Source organism: Xiphophorus couchianus, chromosome 15 (genome assembly GCF_001444195.1).
Source record: "Xiphophorus couchianus chromosome 15, X_couchianus-1.0, whole genome shotgun sequence".
In the NCBI taxonomy this organism is placed as follows: domain Eukaryota; kingdom Metazoa; phylum Chordata; class Actinopteri; order Cyprinodontiformes; family Poeciliidae; genus Xiphophorus; species Xiphophorus couchianus.
The window spans coordinates 17,854,233-17,872,466 of record NC_040242.1 but is presented as its reverse complement, the minus strand read 5'-3'; the positions used below and the strand labels follow the sequence as shown (position 1 = coordinate 17,872,466).

The 18,234-nt window shown below is 40.8% G+C and overlaps 1 protein-coding gene across 4 annotated transcripts in view; it reads left to right on the top strand.

The window, feature by feature from the left end:
- ccdc85cb (coiled-coil domain containing 85C, b) overlaps positions 1 to 18,234 on the top strand; it is a 49,772-nt gene that overhangs the window by 21,274 nt on the left and 10,264 nt on the right. For 2 of the 4 annotated variants that reach the window (XM_028040136.1, XM_028040137.1), the window contains exons 2-3: positions 13,464 to 13,543; positions 15,412 to 15,453. In XM_028040136.1, coding sequence (XP_027895937.1) covers positions 13,464 to 13,543; positions 15,412 to 15,453 — 122 coding nt within the window. The remainder of the gene's footprint in view (positions 1 to 13,463; positions 13,544 to 15,411; positions 15,454 to 18,234) is intronic. The other 2 variants (XM_028040140.1, XM_028040139.1) reach the window with 1 other exon arrangement.

Below are 18,234 nucleotides of genomic sequence, written 5' to 3'. Positions count from 1 at the left end.
ATAAAGGGGGGGAACTCTTAATGGCACCACAACATGATGTCATTAGAATGAAAAAGATTGTTTTCACTGGATCTGAAGAAGCAGTCCTGGTTTGCAGATTGCCTCAGAGGCCCTCATGGGAGATGGGATTTTAGGCTGCCGATAATAACGGGGTTTTTAGGGTTCCGCTTATGGAAAGATCGTCCTCTGTGTTTACTGTGTAACTGCGCGCCATCAGGCCCTGCTTACATAAGCAGAACCTTTGCCAGCTCAGCAGTCAGTCAGACGGGCTTTTAAAAAAATGCAGATTTATGCAAATGAGGTCGCTGAGGGGGATTGTGGCGTCGAAACCCTAACAACCGGGAAAGGAATGGGGTTAAATAGGGCTGCGGGGCTCCAAGACGGCTTTCTCCACCCTCGAGGCCCTCCGTTGTTGTTTTACACACCGCGTTGGCTGGCGGCTCGTACGTGATAAAAGCCAGCTATCGCATAACAACCACCTACTCCGTGTTTTGTCACGGTACGATCCCTAACTCCGCTGGATTTTGCTGGGATTTTAGGTGATGTGCCAAGTGCAAGTTACTAGACCTTGTAAGTCTTTTGCAAGTTTAGAAGTTGACATTCTTGTCAGTGTTTCACTCCATCAGTCTTCCCCTCAATTCAGAACAGCTTTTCATGCCTGATGCTATCGTCACGCTTTGGTGTGTTCAGGGTGATGGAGTTTTTATCGCATACGGAAAAAAAAGTAAATTTTTGTTCCCGTGTCTCCAACAGACTTCTGGCAAATTCCAAAGGGAACTTTTTTAAATACTTTCTTTCAACCCTGGCTTTCTTCTTCCATGGACGACGAGATGGCTGAAAAACTCATCCTGATATAAGTATTTCCTATCAGTCTATCCATAATTGTCGATATCAATAATTATTGATCTGAAATACTGCCAAACTGGTGGCATGACCTTTTCCTTTTGACTACACGGCACGATGGCGAAACCTGGAACTGCTGCCGGGAAAGTTACTCAACCGGTTGTTGCCAGGAAACCACAGAATTACTGAGTTGCTAGGTAACCAAAGAGTGAGTGAGTTAGTTGACGCCACCAATCTACCTTAGCTGGCTGTTAGAGGCCAACAGATCCCAGAATGCTTTGCCGTTCTGGATCAGAGTTTAGTATATATTCTACATATTGAATAGTCAATTTGATAGAATTGTTATTCTATCCATTTTTGATATTGATCAAGTGTCTATCGCGATACAAATTGCTATTGATTTTTGATTTATTTTCCAGCTCTTAACAGGACATATTAGTTGCGTACATTTTAAGTACTTATAACTTCACCACAATACATATGAATGCCACACCTTACGTATTGTATATTTCTGAGAAACACTTTTAGCTATCGGTTTCCATCCCACCGTAAAATCAAGAAGTACTTTACGTAGCGCCCTGCATGAATACTCTTGCAGGACACTGTAGCTTAATCCTGCAAGCAAATGAGTCGCAAACCCCCTAAACAGACAATTTCATCATTCCAGCTGCAGGACAGCGAAACATGTGAGAGGATTTCGTAGCCATATGGCTGTCCGCCCTCTCCGTGGTATGAAAGCAGAGACTGACTTGACTGATTTAGCAAACTGTTGCATCACAATCTAACATCAGACGGGTATTGTTACCCAGGACCATTGATGTTGATCGTTCCTTATGTAACTGATGGGGATGCTGGAGGGCACTTGAAGGTGAAAAAGACAAGAGGTTACGGTACAAAATATTCTGCTAAATAACAAAGAACATAATTTCTACATGGGCGAGTTCACAAGTTGCACAACACATCCAAAGGAGAACAATAGCCCACAGCTAATCTCCAAATGCCACATAATCCCTTCGGGGGTTTTTTGTCTTGCGATGAATGGCCACTCTGCTCACACATGAATTGTAATTACGATCTTGAACCAAATATTAGCCCGCAGCTTTGATTTCATGGGATTAAAACCAAACGAGCCTGCCCCGACTGCCTTTCTTCTGGCCCAATCAAATGATTAGGATCTGGCAGCTTTAGCTGATGTCTCACTGCAAATACCCGCCGTCGGTGAAAGGTAAACGTATCTCTAAAGGACATTAATGCGTTCGCAAATTAGTATGTAGCTCATGCACAGACGCACACTGGACTTGTCACAACCACAGTCCTATTTTTAGCCCAGCCGCGCTGGCCCGGAGGCGCGAGGAGACATCCGCTGACCCTGCAGAAGGTGGTGATGTCAAGCCGAGGAGATGGCAGAGAAATGCATCACTTTCCCGGACAGAACGTGTGACAGCAGCGCTGTCTGCTTCGGTGTCCATAAATAAAGCAAGCAAAGCGGGAATGTCTCTCTCTCTCTCTCTCCACCTCCGACAGGGACGACGTTAACTGAGCGATCGATCCTCGGACATCGGTTTCCACATGTCCCGATTCATTAAACGGCACCACCTGACCCGCATGCGGCGCTGAGTGGCTGGCACATCATGATTACACGCATAACGAGATTCGATTATTGCGGGTAATTAGATTAGGTCAGTAATGACTCCCTGTCATGTTGTTTAGCTTTAATGGTCTGATTGATTTGTGCTGTGCGTCACATGTGGGGGCAGAGGGGAAATGAAGCGGCCTGCTGTTTGGTTTTTATTTTAGACGGGACTCCTCGCTTTGCGCTTTGTTAAAAACAACACACCCAGCAAATAGTCTGTAACAGACATCGGGTGGTTTTAAATTATTATAATATGACAATACCGATTTGGTTTCAAGCTATTTACATAAAAAATATATCATGTGATGTCATTTTTTTTACTTAAAGCAGAAAAGGAACATTTAGTCCTACGTCTGCCACAATACTATGTTGAACATAACACTATTAAAATTGTTACCTATAACATTTATTTATTTTATTTTTATTTTGACATCGCTTTAATGACTTATGTTATAACTTTTATATTTAGGGAGGCAGTGCAAGTAGCTAATATTAGCTGGAAAACCTAATGGCTTAGCTTTGTTGTGCTATCTACAGTTAGCTGCTAACAGACATGTTGCCTTGTCAACAGCTCTACATTAATAAGAGTGATTTAAGCCCTTTTAAATTCATTTAACCCTTTGTAAAGTCTCTTATTTCTTCCCTAATTTTATGGTTTTCATTTTTATTCCTCAGAATTCCACTTTCACCACGTCGGCCATATTTATATAACCCTAAAAAGTGTGTAATTGTGAAGTGAATGAAAACAATTTGGCAAATTAGCAACTAGACCTCCACATTTACTGTTATTCAAGTTTGACAAGTATAACAAAGTGCTGTGATCCAGCATAACATTAAGTGAGTTGATGGGGTATTTAAAAGTAGTTCACCCTCATTTTTTATAAAAAGAAATAAAACATCATGTTCAAAACAAATAATCAGATGATCTTCATATTCTAAACAAGTTAAATCTCCATTTTAAAAATGCTCCAGATTTGAACTCGACACAAAATATGTCATGTAAAGAAACCAGCAAATAGTACAACATTGTGTAGACTTTCATATTGATCAGAACTTTTGTTCATTTTTATTTAAGTGTATGGAGATTCATTTTAGATTTTGAATAATTGCTCCCATTTCCTGTTTGCTGTGAAATTTCCATGAAAAATTTGGTTTAAATAATCGGCTGTGTTTTCTTTGTTGCTGCCGCACCGAAAAGACATTTCAGCTCTTAACTCTTAAAGCAGAATTAAATGTTGCTAACAAGAACTTTGTGTCAAGCATATTAAAGTATGAGTCAGATATTCAAATGGAACTTAAAGAAATTTTTTCATTTATTTATTTTTTTTAATCATCATTTTTCAGTAGAGAACACAGTTTGGATTCTGTGGTCACGGTTCAAGGTGTCCTCACAGCTAATCAGCTTTCTTCTTTCCATACCTTCAACCTACAGTGAATCAGAGGAATGAGATTATTTTTTAAAAAAATAAAGAAAAAAAGAAACTTAAACGCTTCAAGGAAGGTTGTTAAAACCCCACCAAGAAAACAAATGAGTACAAAGTCGATTCCACCTAGTCCGTGTTTTACGGTTGCTCAGAGAAGATGTCCTTCGGTTGCGTAATCCAACCGACACTTTGACTTTGACACAAGTCCCTCCACATGCACTGCACCTCTCTAAGCATGAAGTCATTCTCAGCTGTCTTGACATGCCAAGACACACATTTCTACATCCTTATCTACATAACAAATGTGCTTTTTTTTTTTTACCCGCTTCCAGATCACTCTCCTACACAAAAAACACTGTGCATGGTGAGGTGAGGTGCTCTCTCTCTCCTCCCAGAGTGGGTGCCATGTCTTGTCAGATGGGGTTAGCTCCCTGCCAGCTGATGAGCCAGTCGAGCCTTTGAAGCCCTTCCTGGGGCTTGTGGGTTACGTGCTCGGGTTGCCAGGTTCTGCCGTTCCCCTCATTAATGCAGCATGGGTACCCACTTAACGTGCTCCTCTCTGTTGATCTGGCCAGCTTGCCCCGGCCTTGACCCATCGCTGCCCAGCCGAGCAGAAGAAGCACGTGTTAACTCTGAGAGGACTCATGCATACATGCACTTATATACTGACACAGTAGCAAATATTAGGTCAGGGTTGTTGTTTTTTGTATTGATTTGCATTGTAAAAAAAGACTAAAGTAATTGGGGCAGAAACATTGGGTGCAGCTGTCCATTGATCTTCTGCTCTTGCTATCCTCAAATGCACATAAGAGACACTTTTGATAAGAGTCTTTTAATAAAGCATAACTTCAAAACCACTTTAGGTGCACCTTATGGCGCAGCGTGTATTTTTAACTCCCATTGACATGACTGCCTTTTTTTAAAATAAGTATCAGCAGCTGTAGAGTCAATGCTAAGTAGAATTAGAAATATATAATGTCATTATTTCTACAACAATACATTTCCACCATATTTCTTTGTCTTATTCCTATGCGACTACCTTCTTAGTTCTCAGACTGTAGAAAAAAACCCAGAGATCCATGACAGAACTTACATCTCCACATTCTCCCCTAACGCCTAAATACCGGATTCAAATAAATTGAGACACGACGACAAAGCAGGGAAAACATACCCACTCCTGATACTGTTGAACACTGTACATTTTACACCCTTCATCCCAGTACACACTCACTATTCAAAAGACATCAGAGGCTGCATACCGACAATAAATGCCTGTCAGGACCTGATGTTTTTCTGTTTGTGCTTTAAGCTGATGAAATGCAGTATGACATATTTATTCATAAATATTTATGCTTTTGGTTCAACAAATAAATTTAAAGATGCAGTATGATGTAAAATTGACTCTTCTGAGCTTTTCATCATGTTATAATGTTATTCCCTCATCAAAAACATAGGCCGGAGTATTGCCTTGATTCTTTCATGCATGTTTGAGAAATCCCCTTAATCTCCCATGGCAACCATTCATCTGTGCAAAACGCCCGGTTTGACCTAGCGTTGCCTTCGAGACACGTTCAAGCTTCAGTTTCCAAGCTTACGAGCCTCCGCCTCCCTCCCCACTCAGCTCCTTCAGACTAGCTAGCAGCCATTAGCAAACACCTGGTGGAACTGTGCTTCAGCTGAGCTCATTATAGGAGCTGCTTCTCAGTGAAACGCTGGTAAAAACATTGTTAAAGGGTTTACAGAGGAGCCATATTGTGATGACTTCCTGAAAGCAGAGTTTCAGAAAGAGCGGGAGTTTTTAAAGAGACAGAGGCCCAATTTCAAGGCATTAAATCAGAAAGTAAATAGTAATATTTGATATATGTAGCATTTGTATAACTGGAGGTATAATAGTTACTTGACAGTACTATAAAATGGCCTGGAAAATGCATAATACTGCCCTCATTAAGAACCTATTGACCATAAAAGGGAACATATGCTGCAGACTCGTTAATAGTGCAGTTGGACATGGATTAGAAATCTGTTAGTCCCTTAGAGTAAGTTTAGCTTTTCAAGGTGCTATTAGTACCTTTGACATCCAAGATTTACAAAGTTATTTACGCTTTAAGCTTAGAAAGAAAATTCTTACGTCTGCCCAGTTCTCTTTCTTCCAATCATTGCTGCCTTCATTTATAAGCCAATGTGAAGCCGTGGTGCCTCATTGCTTTAGCTTATTTTCTTTTCATTTTTTTTAGGGACTTCTTTTTATATTTTACTTCCCAGCATGATATCCAATGCGTTGCAGACTGACGTGGCTTTGTTCAGTTGTTGGTTAGCCGGGACGTTTTGGTGCGTTAACTGGATGCAGTAGAAACTCTGAGGTTGGCCTTTTCTGGAATCCGCTGCAGTTGGAATAAGTTGTTGCCGAAGGAGAAGGAGAAGAAGGGAGAGCTTGGACTGTTTCAACTCTTTCTTCAACATCTTGAGGTAATTGACCCAACCTGGTCCCGCCTTAAACACACACAAACGCACGCCTGCGCGCACGCACACACACAGTGTAATCACAGATGGGTTTAAAAATCCCCTTTCTTCCACAACCCTCATGCACATTTTCCCTCCCTCCCACACAAACTCATGCTGTCAGCTTAGACATCCTTTCAAACCCACGCACACACACACACACACACACACACACACACTTCCAAACGCAACACATAGGCATTCACTCTTAGCACACATGCACGCACACACATTGCTTAGAGAATATCCATGTCTCTGTGCTAAAACACTGAAATACAGCTGTGAATAGGAGATGAAAGCCAGAGCTGAGCCAGGAATAATAAAAGCAGGCTGATTTCAGCATGCTGTGGGCTCCTAAACTGCTCTGGGATCTGACTAGAAAACATGAGGGGATTCCAACGCATGGTCCTTTTTTTTCAATCGGAGTATTTTACCCAAGCTACTTTGATGTTGCAAAGACCTTGGAGTCCACACCAGTGGAGGACAGTTTATTGCGTCGTTCCCTTCAGCGTGGTATTACTGCCTAATTTTAATATTCTCATATGCCGAACCTCCGCAGCAATATCCAATTCCTGCGACATTTCCTACTAGCATACCTGATGCGTCTTCTTCTGCACTCCTCAGTCTGTTTTTAATAGGCAGGCGTGTTTCGAACTACAATAAACGTTTTCCCGCCCCAATGTCCCGTAATGGGATTTGTGGCATGCACCCCAAAAGGCGGGATGCGCAAGTTATGAACAGATGAAGGGGAATGCGGCCAATTTAAAGAGAGTATCACCAATCCTAGCAGTTTCTATTGTAATCATAATCAAACGCTATAAATAATGTTTAGATTTACTCCAACAGAGAAAAAGGTGACGGGGAAAAGGTCGCTGGAGATCATACAGCTGGAGAGTTTTGGGTTTCATCTAAAATCCTGCTGAAAGGGTGTTAACGTTGACTTTACAGGAAGTAAAAGATTACAAGCCCGTTGGCTATTACCCATGTTGGTTTCGCATGATGCAAGAGGGAAGACACTTGAGGTGAAAGAAGGACATAACAACTTAAGTCCGTGAAGCATGTATTTCTTCTACATATTCTATTCTCCACACTGCAGCACAGCTAACCCTTACAGCAAGTTAGACAAGGTGAAAAGCTGAGAAAGAGTGTTCTAGCCAGTTCAGTGTAGATAGGTTTGTCAATTCGCAGCAAGCGCAAAGTTGTGGCTTCGTCCTCAGTTTCCTCCTCTAATACGTCGATGCTCTGCAGCTGCAGACAGATTTGCATATCCATGTATGAATGTGTGCCTGTTTGTGACTGCAGTGGGTGAATGCGGCTCCTGTGGGTAGCGCTTTTATTGGTCAATATGTCTAGAAAAGTGAGGTATGAATTATCAGTGTACTATTTAACAGGTAATTTGGATCAAAGATTTTGGGTAGCAAGTTTCTCACAATAATTTGCTTGAATTTTGGCCCATTCTTCCTAAAAGAACTGGTGTTACTGAGGCAGTATACCTTTCACGGTTTTATAATGGCTGGATTATTTTTTGGTTGATTTGCATATTTTGCACCAAACACCTCTGACAAACAATAGTTTTGGTCATCTTAGCTGACCTAAAATAGGAAAAGCTGAACCTAACGTCAGACAGTAAGCATAAAAAGGCTATTTTTCTACACAGTGTATGTAAATATCGGGTTTCAAATGTATAAGATGATATAAGGAGATTATCATGAGACAGTAATTCTGGTGTAGGGAGGTATTGTAAAGTAAAGCTTTATTGGGTCACCCCTAATAACCTAATCATGTTGTTTTAACAAATGAAGGAATAGTTTTTTAAAATGTTTTTGTATTACGACTAAGCCGAGTTCAAGTTAAGTTTACGCTATAAAACTTTAACACTCCCATGCTGTGTGACTTGAATAGATGCTATTATTCATATTCTGGGTGTGGAGTTGGCCCCAATCTTAAGAGGAACTGCAGCTATCTGACTTGAAAAATGGCCAAGAGTAAGTGTGATGCGTCGCAGAAGAAACAAGATTAGCTGATAAGCTGTTATAGACAGATGGAGATGGGGTATTCTGAAGCCTAGGAGCAAAACAAAGCAGGGTCAGCAGAGGTCAGGGCCTTTTTTAAAGGAATGGGGCTTGGATTTCTTTGGGCTGAACTGTCCTTGTTTGGTTTTACTTGCCGAAATGACTGTCTGGAAATAATCAAACAAAACTGTTGCGATGGTTAACGCAGGAATAATAAAAGGATGTAGTAAGAATGGAAATATATCAAGGGGAAATGAGGAGTGGGGCAGAGTTAAGGAGGGAGTGGCCAGTGGAAGTGGGTCACAGTGGCAGTGACGTGATCCAGAGTGACGTGCTGAAAGGCGCATGGACTTGCGCCACTCTGTGCCTCACCTTGTCCAGTACTCACACACACACACGTCTCAAAGTCTGCAGACTGTTGACTACTAATCTGAGCATATTCTGCATCTTTTTCTAATCCTTTAGGCAGCACATAATACTACGTTGAGCTTAAACCAGACTGGAAGTAACATCACCCTCAGTGTTGGGTTGTACAAACCAGTGCAAGTAGGATAAGATAAGCATTTTATCTCAACAGTGCAGCTCTGGTATGATCAGAAGCCGTTCCTGAGGAGTTGTTGAGAGGGAAAAGGTGCGATGCTTGAGGGAGCAAGGAGTGACGATGGGGCTAGAGGGAACAGTTGAATTTCCTCCCTCACCCTTCTTCCTTCAGGGTGACTCTGGAGCCCTGGTGTTAAAGACTGGCAAGATGTTGCATTCTCCCTGCAGCTACATGTGTGTTTTGGGAAGAGTTGGACTCTCCCGCACGCTCATATTTAAATGGCACAATTATCACTCCAACTATAAAGATGGAGAGTTTTCCTCTGGACTCCATATACTGATGCTGAGGGGAGTTTTGCAGATGCAGAGTTTAGTCATGGGCCAGTTAATGGTATCAAGCTAACCTAAATTTTTAAAAATGTAGCTTCAAATGAGATGCTAGCAAAAGCGCTGGAGAAACAGGAGATTTTTCCCCCACTTATTTTCAACATAAAGAATTCAGCCCTGCTTCTCCCTCTTACTGTTACTGTAGCTAGCTAGCAGTGCACAGTGCACTGCTAGCTAGCTACATTAAGTCTTCCACACACCTTTCTTACAAAATACAAAAATATGAGTGGCTAAGATTAAGCTAGGATGGAACAGGATGGCCACCTATCAACCTTGTGATGTTTTTAGCATTGGTGTCAGCAAGCTACGAGTGACAGACAGATCTAGTGTCACTCATAGCGTGCTGTATTTTACATAACCCAATTAATTAACCAGTTGATACAGGCCTGCTGTATTTGGGTTCCTCTATAAAAAACGCATATTTGGAATATTCTACAAGACATACTGTTAATTAAAACTGTCAAATAATTTTTTATATATATATTGACTCGTCTTTCATGTCTAAATAGTCATGAAAGAAATTCAGTCAATAACATTATTATAATATGCAAAAATCAGTGTATTTTATATTAGTTTATGTATTGCAGTTTTTTAATATTTTTCTGCAAATACCATATGATAATAAAAACAATGTATTTTTACTCAGTGTTATCGTATCATGACATTTCCAAGCCTAGGTTAAGCCTACGGGGTAGAGAAGCATGGCTGATGCCGCTAATTTTCAAAAAACACTTTCACACATTTCATTACTCTGTAGTTGTTCCTGTGAAACAAATGTACATTCACCTTTTTTTGTTTGATTCCATAACTTAAAGAATAAGTGGTATTTAACCACTCTATGTAGTGTGTTTACACCCCCCCTCTCCCCCCCGACCCCCTCCGTCTTTCGGAGTCCTCCCCTGTTGTTGTGTGAGCGTGATGGTGATGACTGAAGACCGAGGAGCCTCCGTCCTAATCGGCTTGAGATCTGGCTGCAGGTCAGGCCAGCAGATGACTGCAGATTAGAGGGTCACAAGGCAGTTAGAGAGGATTAGCAGCTCTGGGCAGTCTAACCTCCTGCTGTAGGTGTCCAGCCGTTGGTTGCCAAGCTGCACTGACTCTCTGTGAAAAGCCAAAGGTTTTCTGCTTTGACTCTCAAAAGGATTCACTACCCTTGAACTTTTGTTCATGCATTTGTTACATCGCAGCCACGAAGTTTAATGTGTTTTTTGGGTGGGTTTTAGGTGATATATCAAACAAAAAAATAGTGGATAGTAACACATGACACATTCATTTAAAAAATGTAAATTACATACTGAAAGTGGTGGCATTCATTTTTATTCAACCCCCTGGATGACTATTAAACAGAGACTCCAAAAATCTGCCTTATACACGGTGGTGGCAGCATAATGCTTTTCTTGAAAATGGACGAGTAAGCTCACGCTAAGATGGAAGTGGCTACGTACTGAAAGAAACCTACGTTAGAGGCTTTGGAGATGCAACAACTTCAGGACTAAAATGCAATGGATTAGAATGGCCTAGTCAAAGTGTTAACCAAATGTATTTGAGAACCAGAGGCTTTGAAGATGGACGTTCTCAATCCAGTCTGACTAAATTGAGAATTGTCTACGGTTTTATTTTTCTATTGGAAGTAGATGTGCAGAATTGTCAAGAATTTCAATCGCTATACAAGCAACCTCAAAAGACTTTTAACCACAGCAAAAGGTTTCTGTACATAAGTCTTTACCCAACAAATTAAAACTTAAAAGGCACACTTTTCACATTTTTACTGGTAAAACAGTTTGGTAAAACAACGTTTCATTTTCCTTCCACTTGACAGCCGATAAGATAAAATCCCAGCAAAAATCCATGAAGGTTTGAGGATGTAAAGTGACAAAATGCTGAAAGGTTCTGGGGTGTGAGTACTTTCGCAAGATGCAGCAGACAAGACTATTTTTCTTCATGCCTAGTTCATTTTGTCGTAAGATTTTGAGACAACCGTATTGTGTTTCTTTCACATTAGGGGTGCACCGATTGTAGTTTTCTGGCCGATTGTTGATTTACTGATTTTTAGAAGCCCTCACCTGCCAAACGATTTGGACCAATCCAGTAGTGATTGATTTTTAGACCTTTACCAAGGTAGATAAGATCGGCTTCACATGTAAGTATCCGACCACCGATCTCTCAAAATGAAGGAAATCGGCGCCAATAAGCCGGCTGACCGATAAATCGGTGCACGTCTACTTCCAATAGGAAAAGAAATTCTGACTCATGCCTGGTATATAATGTCTATCTCACCTCAATGATGGATAACATTTGTCATCAGTGACCTTTCACCTCAGCTTTGTTGCACCAGTGTGCCCTCTCTGTGCCACTACAGTCCCGCTTCGTAAACAAGAGTGAAATGAAGCTTTGTGTGTGTGTGTATGTATATGTGTGTGTGCTCGCCTCCTCGCAACTCAGCTTTTTTCTCAATAAATTAAACAAGCCTTTTAGACAGCGGGCTCTGAGCCACCTGCCGAGTCAGACTGCACCTCTCCCTCACACGGCTCGTATCCTTCAGCTTGAACTCAGTAAACCTGATCCAGGTTAGCACAGAGTGCTGCTACGTAAGGAGGACCCCCAGTCTATGAGTTTATTTGGCTCATAGACTGTGCAACAAATGGCTAACAGCTGCAAAAAGACATTAAAGCTTTTTCAACTTGAGTTGTTTTTTTTTAAGGGTTGAAAGACACATTGAGATCAAAATCATTAAAAAAATATATTTAATGAGAGGTTTTATGTAGTTTTGTTTGAGAAAACTTGACCTTTCTTTTTCATTCTTGTTCGTTTTTGCTTAAGACTCAACAGCTGATGAAATAGCAGAGCAATGAGTAAGAAGTAGGGATGCACCAATATGAAAATCCAGTAGTACTGCTATTATGACCAATAAGCAATGTTCACAAATATTAATTCCCCACCCTTTTAACACCATGAAAACATAACTGCACCACCGATTATGCTTCTCTGCTTCAGTTAAACACCGTGCGCAGCATCATTATCCTGTCACCAATCAAATGCCACAGGTCAGTCCACTTCCCTCCCCTTCTCCTCCGAAAATGCGTAACTAATGGCAACCAGATAGAAATAAACATGGGTTACAAATATTGACTGATCAGGGGTTCCTGAAACCCTGATCAGTATAACACTAGGACTGTAAGGAAGTGGTCGCAGGAAGCTGAAAAGGCCGAAAAGGTTGTTTTGAGGGTACCGATTGGATTGCTCTTTGCCAGCCCCATGGAGAGGAAATCGGTGCCATGAAAATGTTACTTTCCTTTGTGTTTATTGAAGTGTTTTTGAACTGAATAGCACTTTACACCAATCTAATGGTTCAATAACCTAAACAACAGATTTAACACAATAAATATCTTTGTTGTTGAGCTCATTTGTCTATTTATTCAACAATGCTTATTTTGTCATTGCATGATTAATTGTGACTCATTGCAGACCGTGCAATTAACTCGATTTAAAATGTGTAATCAAGTCCCACCACCAGCAACAATACATTATAATTGACTCCTCATAAAAGCTCTTTATGTAGAATTAGCATGGAATTAGGTGTTTTTCTAGATTCTTATGTATTTTAAATCCAAATTAAAGATGCAGCAAATGATCATTTGTTGCTACTGCACCCTAGAACATAATTTAATCACTATATAAAATAAGAGCTGGAACAAATGGTTCATAAGATCCAGTCACCTTAGTTTTGAGTCAGTGTTGATACTGCATTGGTTCTAATGAATTGACAGTACATAATATTTCAAAAACAGAAAAAGTTAAGTAGCCCCTTTTAAGCCGGCTGAGTGGTGGTATATAGTAACGGGTGGACTGGGGGAAAAGTCAAAGTCTGCTTAATTCAAGTTGAGCTATTTTGAAACTAGAAGGTCAGCTCTCTGTGTTTTTTTTTAATCTTAGACTGAACCATTTGGAGAGCACTCTTGCAGACAGACTTTTCTTGTTGTTTTCCTCTTCTTTTTTTTTTAAAGTCTTATTTGAGCATCAACCTTTTTCTGCCCCACTGGCCCGCCTGTCTGCCTCTTGTTTTGTTTTTTTTTCCCACTCCAGGTCTTTGAAATGCTAATCGCTTCTCCTCCGTCTCGTTTTCAGATTCCTCCTCCAACTACATCAGGCAGCTGGAGACAAAGGTCCGGATACTGGAGGACGACAACAATAAGCTCCTCTCTCAGGTGAGACGCAAACACGCAACATCTCCCCTACGAACCCCGTCAGGATTTCACCAAAACTCAGCCGAAAACGTGCGATCGGTAGCTGCGGTGACATAACGCGCTCGCCTGATGCCTCTGCGAATACGTTCCCTGACAACAGGCCGAGGCTTGTTAGCTACAGAATATGTGTACCCATGTTTAATTCATAGGGAGCCTGTAATCTGCAGTTGCGAGTAGTGATCCTAGCCCCAGCTGTCGTAGAAGCCGGGGAAGCGGAAGAAAGATGAGAGGAAGAAGTAAAAAAAAAAGAAAGAAGAGGGGAAAGCTTTAAGTGACAGTGACTGAGTAAAACTTTATCTGCCCCATCTTTTTCCCCCAAAGTTGACCTCGTAGTGACTTCCCCCCGCAAAAAAAAAATCAGAGGATTAAATGTGTGGAGCATGAAAGAGTGAGGAGGTGGAAGGGGTAGGGGGGGTGCAGCAGTGTGGTTCACCAGGAGGTCTCATGTCAGTCTCCAGAGGAGTGTGTTTATCCACACTGCACTAAAAACCCCGGCACTAATTAGCCCTATAGGACAGGGAATGAAAGTTTGCAACATTCAAAGGACAATCATTAATTATTGGGATAGATGTCATTAAAAGATAGAGACGAGCATTATCATTTCATCATAAGGTTTTAAGATGTGCGGCAGCTCGTTTGAATGCCAGCCCGACTGCAGACAGTCAGGCTGAGGTTGAATTTTCCATCCTGAAAACCCTTTCACTCCTTTTTAAAGAAAATTTTTTTTTTTTTTTTTTTACACCAACTCTTCTTTCAGTAGTGACGACCCAGCAGATTCCTGTGTAGGCTGGAGTCACCGTTGCCAAATGAGCCCCATAATTAGTTCCTAAGTGTTACAATTAGGTGTTCCACGTGAGGCAGGAAGAAGGAATAATGGGAGGCTCCTCTTTTTTTAGCTGACATTCGGCGAGTAACTCACCCAGAGCTGTGAAACTTTTCCACGCAAAACTCGGAACTCGTTTTAGGGAGATTTCATGAGATTACCCAACACAGAAGGGTAAATAGTTGCAGAGTGAGACACAATTGGAAGCTTTGAAAAGAGAAAGACATTTCCTGCAGTAATAGCCGCATGCTAGCATAACTCGATTAGCTTTGCGAAGCTACAAAGTGACATTTCTGTCTCTTCTTCCTCGCAAAACATCTCAAACTCAATGAGCGTGGAGGGAGAGAATCTGTGAACAGCAATTTTGAAGCCTTACAACAGATTTTCAATTACCTTTAGGTTTTGACTTTGATTAGGCCACTTTTTAAACACAGATATGTTTTACGCTAAAACTGTTTGGCTATATTTTTAGTACTATTGTCTGCTGAAGGGTGAACCTCCAGCCCAATCTGTAGTGTCTTTGCAGCTTCCAATAGATAATTCCTGTCTTAGTTGGAAGAAAAAATCAGGCCCCACAGCATGATGTTGTCACCACCATGCATGACATATAAAATTGAAATGGCTATATCACCTTTGAAGATCACTGATTTCAGATGAAAAATGCAAAAACTCACAGAAAGTTGTTGGGATATTATAAATGAAGCAAAGCAACCATAATCATAATCAGTAACTCCATCACACTTTTCAACAATTATATGGCAGTGTTTGGTTTACCTAATGCCATGGAGCCCTGGTATTGAACAATGTCCTTTGTCTTTATATCAGTTAGAGAGAAAAAAACCTTCAGAATCATTTTTCACAATTTTATCACATGAAACCCTCATGAAATACAGTAAAGTCTGTAGTTGGAGCATGACGAAATGTGGAAAGGTACAAGGTGTTTTCATTACACAACCAGAAACTAATGACGCAATAAATCTTTTCACGTTGTGTTTTCTCTCTCTAGGCCCATAACCGCTATAGCTTATCACAGATACAGACGAAAAAGGTAACCTTCTGAAATCTTCCTGAATGTTGGCTCTGCCGCTCACCAACACTTGGGGCTTCTCTCCTTTAACTCCTGCAAATGTTTTGGTGATGGGACCTTTCGCAGCTTTTAGCTTGAAACTTTCTACTTTCTAACGGACGGACACAAAGCAACAGATGTCAGCACTTTATTTATTCTTCCCCTAGTCAGCCACGGCCTCACTAATTTTCTTTTAGGGTTTTTTTTTGGCTTCTTACTGATGAAGAAACATATATAAAATCTCTTCCATCCGCTAGATAAGGTTTGCAGAGGTCATTTATGCCTGATCTTATCATTATAGCCTACACATAATGATTCACTCAGCAGAACAACAAAACCCCATCATTGACAAAGATATACAGTGTTTGCGTGATTCATCAATTACTCACAGCACTTCGTCTGTCATCACACAGTCGACCTGTGCAACAACGTGTAAAACCGGTTTCATGTAATAATGTGGTGGAGAAAATCCATTTGACTCATTTTGTAAATTTGCAAAGTTCCTACATTTTTTTTCTCGACTGAAATGGAGGGACGTAGAGCGGATCAAACCCCGCCGAAGAGCCTCCCGGAACCTGTAAAACAAAGCAGGACGTTGGCCAAAGAAAATGTTATTTTCCTGTTCTGTGTGTCTCGGTGCTTACATTTCTTGGAATAAAGAAAAGCAACCACACCTTAGCAGATTACTGTAAGGAGTTGGCGTCGCATGTAGTTTTTCTGAAGCGCTGCCCGTGATTTTAGCTTTCTTCTTTTTGCGTGTGGTTGCCACTGGATCTCTGTCTTTGGCACCGTCATTCCTTAACTCGCTTTAGCTGTGCAAAATTGTTCCTCTGCAGTGGAAATGTAGACCTCTGTCTGCTAGAGGACCATGTCGCGTCCAAAAAGGGCACAGCACACGGAGTACACGGATGCAAGAACGAGGGTTCAAAAATAAGATAAAACTAACTTACAAATAACTTCTCAGCAAAATATCTACAATTTTTGTAAAGTCAATAATAGAATAGAATAGAATAGAATTCAACTTTATTGTCATTGCACTGTCACAAGTACAAGCAGCGAGATGTAGTATGAGATGTAGAGATGTAATTCCTTAATATTAATCAAAAAAGTTCTAGTTTCAATGGCAGACATTTTCCTTGTAAGTGAAATTAACTTTTTCCATCATTATTAAGGAATTATTGACTTAAAACAAGCTCGTATATCTTGCATGAAAGTTACTTTTAAGTTAGTTTTCTCTTATGAAAAGAGAAATATTTCTCGTGCAAATATTTGAAACTGAACCGAGATTACTCGATAAAATTTTGTTGTTTTAGCAGTGTAGCGGAAGACGAAAAAAAATTCGACATCAATCTCTGTAGCCCAGGAACAGTATGCACAATTTGGAGGTGTGTGCGCTAATTCCACAGCTGGGAGTCCATTTGCATTGAAGCTGTGGTGCCAACAAATAAAGCTACTTGAATCACTTCACTGTTTCTAATTTACTCCAAAAGACTTCCTCTCTAGAGCCAACAGAGACTTTCCCCAAGTTCAAACCGATTTTCAACATCACCGTGTGATTTTAGTCCACTTGTGATTCGTAATTTTTGCACATCGTCTTGTTTTTAAGGTTATTCTCCTTTTATGCATTTGGTCCACGGTAAAAGTAGAGTTTCATGGCATTATGAGTAGGGAGGCATTTAAAAATATGACATGGAAATCAGTGGTAGATCCTTCCTAAACCTTGAATAAACCACTTCCTGTATGAATGCAGCATGTTTTTTATATTGAGTAAACTAGCTGGTATATTCTAGAAGCGAACATCGACTTCCCTTGTCAAACATACCAACCTGAGATTGTTGTTTTCTAGCAAACAGAAGTGTGGTTTCTGTGTCCAGTCCTCTCTATGTGCCTCTTGCATGTTGCGCTTATGACTCATATTGGTGACCCAGCTGCACATATGTGGGTTTTAATGGCTAGAAAAACCTTTGTCTGTCTCTGGATCTGCTCTGCCCTGTACTGTGGACCCCAGGCGAACGAACGCTACATCGTGCTTTGGTGCGTAAACCACACTGGCTTGTTCTTGCTCGTCGAGACGTCTGGTGGGCTGAATTATTGAACGTATGGGGGCAACACAGGTGGATCTGTGTATGCATTATGCATGGTTGACAACTGGTGGGAGTGCGAGTGTAACTGAATAACAGAAAAATGTCCGTTCGAAGCTAAGAGACTCGTGCCATTTAAAAGAGGGAGACTTCTTTGAAAGAGGGGTGACTCTCTGGATCTTTTGTCATGTTGATGAGCAGCTGGAAATGCTGGGTTGGATTTGTTGACTTCCTGAACAGGCCCATTAAAAGTTGAGTGCAGCTAAAACGGAAAACAGTAGCCTCTTATTTCAAGAATGTTCACCATCCAGACCGGAGTTGCAGAGAGATATCAAAGGGATTGTTGAGGAAAGAACCAAAAGAGAGCAGGTGTAAGAAAATGGAAAACGTAGATGCATCCAAAAATTGCTTTTTGGCTTTTCTCACAGAGAACTGGAGCACGGGACACTCAGACTCACTCTTCATCCTCACTGTTATTGATTGGTGGAAAAAAACACTGAATATTTCAGCTTCGGCAGATTCAGATGGTAGCCCTTCTAACGTCTGCGAAGGTCTTTAAAACACTTGTGATATGTGGAACCTTTGTTTGTCAGGATTAATGTGTTAATTAAGATATAAAGCTAAAAGAAAACAAGTCTTAAGATTTCAAAAAAGACTCATTTTGTGGTTTTCTTTGACTGTT